The 8,994-nt window shown below is 60.0% G+C and overlaps 1 protein-coding gene across 1 annotated transcript; it reads left to right on the forward strand.

Moving 5' to 3' along the window:
• Positions 1–353: 353 nt before the first annotated feature.
• On the forward strand, positions 354–6,604 carry LOC101002605 (spermatogenesis-associated protein 31E1-like). Its single transcript, XM_031654043.1, is given in 6 exon segments — positions 354–673; positions 1,471–1,528; positions 2,070–2,130; positions 2,392–3,217; positions 3,220–3,318; positions 3,350–6,604. Coding segments are annotated over 6 exon segments (4,425 nt in total). The 5' UTR covers positions 354–445; the 3' UTR covers positions 6,503–6,604.
• The last annotated feature ends 2,390 nt before the right edge of the window (positions 6,605–8,994 follow it).

The raw sequence follows: 8,994 nt of genomic DNA on the forward strand, positions 1-8,994 counted from the left end.
TAGTTTTATGAATTTAAAAGTTCTATTCGGGGTGACGAAAGTAGAAAACATAGGGTGTGGGAAAATTACGAAAACAGGAGATTCTAAAATAATCCTTAGGAAACCACCTAGATTGCTAAGAGAATTTCAGAGTTTCAAAGGCTATGAAATGGGTGGGCTCAGGCCTGGATCTCCAAGGTATAAGGAAAGCCAGATGACACCTGTGTTCCAGAACAGAATGGAAAATGGACCCAGGGCTGTCTCTGACAGGTGAGCAGCTAGAGTGGGAAGGAGGGATCCGGGGGACCCAGGAGGGTGGAGGGACCCAGGGCTGGGAGCTGAGGGCGGGGCTGTGCTTCAGCCTCCTCCTCCCACTGCCCCTCCCCCACCCCCAGGAGCCCTTTGTGAGGAAGAGGTCCCAGCTCTGTGATGCAGGCCTGGGCCCCACTCCCTAGACCCAAAGGGGATGCCCAGGCCTCAGTTGCTTGAAGGTGACATTGCACTTCAGATGGAGAAAATGCTCTTTCCTCTGAAGAGCCCTAGTGCCACATGGCTGAGCCCCAGCTCCACTCCCTGGATGATGGATTTCATCCTCACCAGTGTGTGTGGCCTGGTGCTCCTCTACCTGTTACTCTCCTACCTCCACAGTGACCCGCCCTCACCCCCGCCCGGGAGGAAGAGGAGCAGCAGGGAGGTAAGGAGCCCTCAGCCCAGCCCCACAGAGAAAGATTCTCTCTTCTTTTCCTCCCCTCATTTCCACTTTTCCCAAACAACGAGAGACGCTCCCACGATGGGAAATCTCGTCATCCCTCTAGGGCAGGGCAGGGCAGGCAGGGGTGAGAGTGGGCGGAGGATTCCACCCCCAGCTCCCAGACCATCTGTGGGGTGCGCAGGGGGCGTCAGGGCAAAAACCAACACCAGACTCTGTGGCGACGACCGGGTCAGGAGAGGAGTGAGGTCTCTGTGGGAGGAGAGGCCCCAGCCTTGCCTCATCACCCCATTCCTGGGCCAGGTGCCTGGGGGCCCAGCCTCCTCTGTGTGATCTGGGTGTGATCTGGGAGCTGTGCTGAGCCCCCGAGAGCCTCCCACAAGAGCCTGGATTCGCCTGTGGCTGCACCCCGGCCACAGGTGCTTTTTCCTCCTTCACCACAACCCCATGGTCCCTGGCCTCCTCTCCATTCTCTTCCGAAGCAGAATCCTACCGGCAGCTCAGAGGCGCCTGCAGACCTGAGCCTGGGTGTGCCTTCAGGGGAGGAGCAGGGACTGGGAACAGCCAGGGTGGAGTCACACAGAAAACCCCTCCTTGCATTTTCCTAAGAAGGAAAACGGAAAACATTTCATTCACGATAAACATGAATAAAAAGCGCACACAGAGCTCCCTGAGCTAGAGGCAAGGAGCCGTGTCCTTCATGAGCACTGCATGTGTGCAGCTGGTCTGGGGAGAGGAGACTGAGAACTGGTCCCAGCCCCTCATCCTTTCTTGCCTCTCAGCCTCAAAGGGAGAGAAGGGGGAGGTCCAGGAGCAGAAAGAAGATCTCAGCTCTGAAAGGTGAGGCTCTGCTGCTCCCCGGGACTCCCCAGAGGTGACAGCATCGCCTGTCCCTGAGGAAGTCATTTGCAGAGGCCTGAGAGGGAAACTCCTGGGAGGGAAATCAGAACCTGGGGCCTCCTCAGATTCCCTGTGGGAATGAAGCCGGGGGCCTGGGACCGTATTGCCCATAAGGGGGCGGTGTGGGGAAGGGACCAAGGCCTGCCGGGATGCGGGGGGAGGTCAGGGAGGCTCCAGGTCCATGTGGACAGCTGTGTACCTCGGCCATGGCTGACTCCTCTTTGAGACCACCCGTTTGCTCTCCCAACAAGATGGTTGTGACACCCATGAAGGGGTGGACGTGGAAGCGCTTTTTGCAAATGACAAAATGCTGCACAGTGGACACCTTCCTGTCACCATCAGGGCCATGTGGCTTTGGCCACAGATGTGTGGGCTTCAGGGTCTAGTTCCCTGTGGTGTCCCCTAAAGAGACATCCACTCAGCCTCCGTGAGGTTCCCAGGCACCGCCCTCTCCACCATAACCCTGTCTCCTGCCTTCCAGCTTGCAGAAACCTCCTGAGGGAGCTGGAGGAGACTCGGGACCTGAACAACCTCCTGGAAAGGTGAGGAGCTTCCCCCTTCTCTCCATGTCCTCCTTCCTACCAGGGCCTCTGATGCAACCCTAGGGCCTGCTGGTGATCTGGGAGGGAGAGGTCCTGGGAAGAGGAGAGGAGAGGACTGAAGCCCTGGGGCAGGCTTAGGCAGAGCTTTGTGAAGTCAGCAGTGGGGGAGGTGGAGGAGCTGTAGGCCCCAGGTGCCCACCCCTCCTGGCTTCCTGGCCCCACCTGCCCCTGGCTGCAGCTTGTGCCTCTTGTCTCCTGCAGCCACCTGAGGAAGCTCGCTGGCGAGGGCGGCTCCCATCTGCCCTTAGGTGGAGACCCCCCGGGTGACGTGTGCAAACCAGCGCCTGCTAAGGCCCACCAGCTGCATGGGAAATGCATGCCAGATCTGTCTCCCACCAGCTTGTCCCCAGCAGCTCCCCCAGCTCCTCTGGCCTCCACCCAGTCACCAGGTCCGATGACCTTCTCAGAGCCTTTTGGACCACACTCAACCCTGAGTGCCTCCGGGCCTCCAGAGCCCTTGCTTCCCCTAAAACACCCTGCATCGCGGCCACATGTGGTTTTTCCTCCTTCACCACAGCCGCATGGTCCCCTGACCTCTCTACCTCCACCCGACTCCAGCCTGGCTGGACTTCAGTGTGGCTCCACAACACGCCCCGTCCCCAAGAGCTCCCCTCTACACAGCCAGGGGCTGCCTTCTCCAACCAGGGTGATCTCTGGCCTTGGGCGCTCCAGCGATCCCATCCGGGAACTCTATTGCTGGAGGGAGGCTGCCACCACCTGGGGCCTCTCCACCTGTTCACATGGCAAATCCCAGCCACAGCATCTTCCCGACCAGCCCCTAGAGGCTTCCTTCTGGGGAGACCCCACACTCAGGCACGTGGAGGTAGGTGTCTGCACATTCATCCACCCTGACGTGCAGAGGCTGCTGGAGACTCTCATTGCCAAGAGAGCACTGATGAAGATGTGGCAGGGGAAAGAAAGGGAACGGGCCGACCACCCACAGATGACATCGCTGGGGAAGGAGTGGGACATCACGACTCCAAATCCCTTCTGGAACGTGTCAACTGAACCACAGCAGCTGCCCCGTATCCTCAGCAAGTCTCTGACGCCACAGCGGTGGGGGACCACTTGCAGCAGAAATGCAGCCAGCTCTGTATCATTGGATGAAGCCTCCACTTCTCTTCAACAGCGTGGACCTGAGGTTGAGGCATCCGCACAGCTTTCCCAGGCACCGCCTTCCTCACAAAATGCGCACTCTGTATCATTGGATGAAGCCTCCACTTCTCTTCCAGGTGAACCTGAGGTTGAGGCATCCTCACAGCTTTCCCAGGCACCGCCTTCCTCACAGAATGCGCACTCTGTATCATTGGATGAAGCCTCCACTTCTCTTCCAGGTGAACCTGAGGTTGAGGCATCCTCACAGCTTTCCCAGGCACCGCCTTCCTCACAAAATGCACACTCTGTATCATTGGATAAAGCCTCCACTTCTGTTGCAGGTGAACCTGAGGTTGAGGCATCCTCACAGCTTTCCCAAGCACCGCCCCAGCCCCACCACATGGCCCAGCCCCAACCTTTCACTCCAGCCTGGCCACAGTCCCAGCCGCCGCCTTTGGCTGGGATCCAGACCCAGGCCCACCTCCCACCCCCTGTCCCAAGCCTACCGTGCTCTTCTCCACCCCAGATTAGGGACTGTGGGGCATCTTACCCGACAACCCAGGAGAAGACAGAGTCTGTCATCCCCGCTGGAAAGGAGAATCTTGAATGGACCTTGAAGAAGCGACCAAAGTGGAAGAGGGTTTTGCCCTCTCTCCTCCAAAAGTCTCCAACTGTCCTGAGGCAGCCCACTGCCCACCTTCCCCAGGAGAGGCCAGCCTCCTGGAACCCCAAGTCAGCCCCCATCCTTCTCGGGGTTGCCACCAGCCCTGAGCTCCCAGAGCACCGGTGGCAAGGAAGGAGTGCCATCCACCAGGAGCAGTCCTGTGGCCCTCCCAGCAGATTCCGGGCATCTGGGGACCTGCCGCCGCCTGAGGGGGAATTCCCAGGGAGGCCCCAGAGTCGGGCAGAAGACACGCAGGAGGCCCTCTTGCCCTCCCAGGCTTCCGGATTTGCAGGGAAGGGCAGGAAGGATGTGCAGAAGACCGGGTTCAGGAGCTCCGGAAGGTTCTCTGGGAAAGGGTGCTTACGGTCCAAACCAGGGCCAGACCCAAGCCGGGATCGAGGCTCAGGAAGGACCTCAGTGAAGTTTCTGGAGGAAGACAAGGAGGAGGCGGAAGGTGACATGTGGAGGCCCTGGAAGTACCAATCAGTAAATTCTGCACCCAGGGACCCAGACAAGGAGCATCTGGAAAACAAGCTGCAAATCCATCTGGCCAGGAAGGTGGGGGAGATCAAAGAGGGCTGGATCCCCGTGCCTGTGCGTCGCTCCTGGCTCATGGTCAAATGTGCTGTTCCCCAGTCTGACGCCCACAGGAAACCCGGGAAGCTGGCATCCTGGAGGGGTGGGAAAGCCCACGCGAACACCTCCCGGGAGCTTTCCTTCCTCCAGCCCTGCACCCAGCAGATGCTGGAAGTGCATCTTCTAAGGTTCCGTGTGAGACACAGGTGGGGTCCAGACCTCCAGTCCCTGGAGCCCATAAATGTCTGGTCAGGTGAGGCTCAGGCCCCGCCCTTCCCACAATCCACCTTTCCCCCCTGGGCCTCCTGGGAATCTCGGGACGAGTCTGCAGCCAACGTTCCCATTCTCCTGGGAAAACGTCCTCAGAACGGTCCAGGAGACAACAGAACAAGAAGCAAGTCAGTCCTGACGGTGAGTGGCGCTCTCGCTTCCGCACCACCTGAGCAGGAGGAAGCCCAGAGGCCCCTGAGAGGGTCCCAGTCAGCTGACACCCATGGGCGATCAGAGGCCTTTCCAAGTCGACATGAGGACAGGGGGTTTTCTCAGCCCCCCACATGCAGCCTTGTGGGCAGAACCTGGCAGAGCAGGACTGTCCTGGCATCCGGGAAACCCAAACCCAGACTAGAGGGGAGTATGGGTTCAGAAATGCCTGGGAACGAGGCAAGGTTTGAGAGTGAGAGCGTGTCCCCAGGAGACGTGTGTAGTAGCAGAGCCCTGCAAGAGCTCAGCATAGGGTCCCAGTGGGCAAGGGCCGAAGACGCCCTGGAGGCACTGAGGGTGGGGGAGGAGAAGCCCCCCGCTTGGGACGTCACCGTGGGAGCCAGTGTGAGGACCAGTTCAGGAAGCATTCAGGTGGACCTGAGGAACGCGGGGGCTCTGGGGACCACGGATAACCCCTCAGGGTCTACAATCTGTGTTGCTCAGGATCCAGAGCAGCTGCGCCTGAAAGCGCAGGTGGTCAATGAGATTGCGCTCCTAGTTCAGGTGGATTCAGTGGAGCAGCCGCCAGGCCGTGCCTCGGGCGTCCTCCTCCAGGGTGGTGCCACCGATCTGTGCCTTCCAGGCCACCATGTGGACATGCTCCCCGCCACAGACAGGCTGCCCGCTCAGGCCCCTCTGTCCACCCCCCAGAGTGTGTCCAGTAAGAACCCGACAGCTTCCCAGGGGCCATGGGCCCTCCTATGGAAGGGAACGGACAGCCCAGGGCAGCGGGAGCCTGGGAGCCCAAAAGCAAAGGCCCCACAGAAGAGTCAGAAGACGCTGGGCTCTGCAGACAAGGACGAGGCCCACAGGAGACCCAGACCAGGGGAGCAGGGACACGGCTCCAAGGGACCAACGACCTCTGAAGCCAGTGGGAGGAGCCACTCTGCTCACACCAGGGAAATAGGAGACAAACAAGAAAGGAAATACAACCAGCCTCAGCCGGAGAAGGGAGAGACGCCACCAGAAAGCCACTTCCGGAGAAAGATCGGTCACCATCCACGGGGTCTACACCCCAGGAAAACAGGTGCAAGGTGGGAAGACGTCCTGGAGAAAGGCAAGCCTGGGGCAGATGCTGTCCAGAGCTGGGGGTCTGGCCCAGCAAGGCTGTTTATGGACTGCATGGTTGATGAAGCCTGGACCATCAGCAGAGTTGTGGGGCAAATCCTGGTGGACAAACTGGGGCTTCCGTGGGGACGTGGTCCCTCAGACGTCAGTCGCCACAAAGGTGACCTCCACGCCCAGGAGAATGTGCCTTCCTGCGGCCACAGGGGTCACTGCCACCAGGAACATAGCAGAGAGATGAGAGCTCCGGCCTGCAGCCCCAAAGCCACCCCCAGGGGCCACCACTGTCCTGTCAAAAACAGGAACATCAGGGACAGAGACAGCAGATGGGCCCCACCTCCCCGGGAGCCTGTGTCCCCAGCTGGCCCCCACCACCACAGGCCACGAGTGGCAAGCGCCTCGGGTGGCCCCATCCGCGGCCGCTGGAACTGAGGTCTACACAGGGGTCTTGCCTCCTGAACCAGACCAGGCTTCTTGCACGTCTCCTGGGGGCGACGGGGTTCTACTCAAATAAAACTGACACCTACACGTTAAGCCTGTCCTGCCTGGGTGATCACAGCTGCCATGTGTTCCCGACTTTCACAGAGAAGTTCCCAATACACTTGGTTTCCCTGCAGAGGTGGTGGCTTCTGTCTGTGCCATGCTAGGGCACAGGAAAGGGCTCAGCGTCCGCTCCTTCTGAGTGTGGCTTCCAGAACGGCTGGGCCTGGAGGAGGCTGGCAGGGACGTGGAGGACCCCCTCTTCTCCCTGTCCAGGGAGAAACCGTGTCTGGTTTCCAAGCTGGATCACGACCCAGAGCCTTCAGGACGTGTAAGGACAGCAAACCCTATGGAGACCCCACCGGGTCTGGCTCACTGCATCCCCGTTCTCACTAAGGTAACTTCTGTACTGCTGCAGGGGCTGGGTCTGCAGGGGCCTCACGGCCTGAGGGGCTGGTAGGCTCCCCTGAGGCTGGAGGAGTGATGGATCCCAGCAGCCTCCCTGCCCCGTGGTAGCCTGGGAATGTGGGGGTGTCCTGTACTGGCCCTGGGTCAGAGGCGGGACAGCTCTTTCCCAGATGTCCTGGTGGGGAAGAGGTGACACCCTCCCCAGACCCTTCCCTGCCTGCTGAGTTCCGGGACGGACCTGGGCCCCGCCAGCACTTGGCTCAGCCTTGATAACACCGCTGGGTTTGCGTCTGGTGTCCCCTGCCTCACTCTCCAGAGCAGTCTCCCGGCCACTAGTGTGGGGTGTCTGTTTCAGGAGGCACCCAGGGCTGCTGCCTGGCCCCCTGGCGGGACTCTGTGGTCAGGAACCACAGGAGGGGACCTAGGCCCAGGGTGGGAGGTGGGAGAAGAATCCAGGAAGACAAACATAAGTTCCCAAGTGCAGGATCCACAAGCTGCCCACAGCTGTAACCAGGGTCCTCACAGTCCGGTGATCATTACAAGTAAAAGTGGTCAGTGCCACTCCCAGGGCAGAGGGACCAGAAGGCAAGGGCTGGCCTGGGTGACACAGCACATCTATGGCTCCAAGCCCAGGTGCCGGCAGGGGACACACTGGGCCTCAGAGGATCTGGTCACATGGTTCACAGGGAGAGTCCCCACAGGGCACGGTCCTGGGCTCCTCCATCCTGGTGCTGGGTCCCTCCTGGCCATCCCCAGGGAAGGCAGGAGCAAAGGCAGGAGCTGGTTCCCCGGAGGGCTCTGCCCAGGGAGGGGTCTGCACATGCAGGGGTTGTGGAGGCTGAGGACAAGGGGACAGGCCTGTACCCACGCGTGGCGGGACCCATGCTGGAGACCTGTTTGGAAAAGGCCCTGGTGTCACTCTGGGCGCCCAGGCTACTGCTGGAGCCAAGTCCTGTCTGGGGTGGTGACCTGGGCAGCTCCAGTGTGGGCCCAACATGAATGGGACCCCAGATCCTGGGACCTGCAGCAGAGGAGCCCCACAGAGACCCCCATGTACACCCCACACTCAAAGATTCCCACATTCATAGAGATTCCAGAGATTCCCCATAGTGACCCCCACAGACCCCAACAGAGAATCTGACTGCGATCCCCCCATGAAGACACCCCAGAGGGACCTCCCCACAGAAACCCCTGACAGACTCACACAGAGGCCCTTCAAAACCTACACGGAGACCCCCGCGGAGACCCCCACGGTGACTCTAACAGAGACCTGCACAGAGAAAATAGATCAAGGTCACTTTGCCACCCCCTCAAATCCCAAGCACTGCACTTGGTGAAAACGAGCGGCATCTACCTCATTCCAGCAGCGCTTTCTCCTGGCCGCCCTCTGCCCTCTTCTAGAGCAGATTCCGAGAGAAACCGAACAACAGAACAGCCTCCTCTGTCAGACGGCGTCCGACTCACAGCGACCCCCCGACCCGCCGGCAGACCCTTCCCCCGATCACCCAGGCCCAACCCCCGTGCTGATATGAAGGTGCAAGCGCTCCTGACAGAGCCGTGGGAGTTTCTCTGACGCTGTGCTTCGGAGGCCGCCCTCAGCCCCTCAGGCCGGGCTCCCCTCACTGCCAAGGGCATCCGCCCGCTTGTCTGGGTCGGTCTTGCTCACGGGGTCCTCCTGCGGGCCTTGTGCTGGAGCACATGGAACAGGAAGGATCTCGGCGTGGACACAGCTTCCTCCGAAACCCTTCGACTCCCTGCGAGGCCAGGCTGCCTGTGCTGGGTTCCCCGCCCTGGCCCTTTCCCCTGTGACAGCCTCTGCAGGCCTGCACATGTTTCTCCCACACCCTGAAAGCTTCTGCTGGGCCCGGTGAGGAGGGGGCGCGCCTGACCACACTCCCGCTACTGTCGTCTGTTATAAATTATTTCATAACATCTTAGTTAACGGGCACAGGGATCCATGCTTCCTTATCTGCCTCATATATAAGTTGCATCACTAAAATCGTATTTTCATAAAGGGTCTTAACTCTTTCCAGTAG

This window comes from Papio anubis, chromosome 13 (assembly GCF_008728515.1).
Source record: "Papio anubis isolate 15944 chromosome 13, Panubis1.0, whole genome shotgun sequence".
NCBI classification, from domain to species: domain Eukaryota; kingdom Metazoa; phylum Chordata; class Mammalia; order Primates; family Cercopithecidae; genus Papio; species Papio anubis.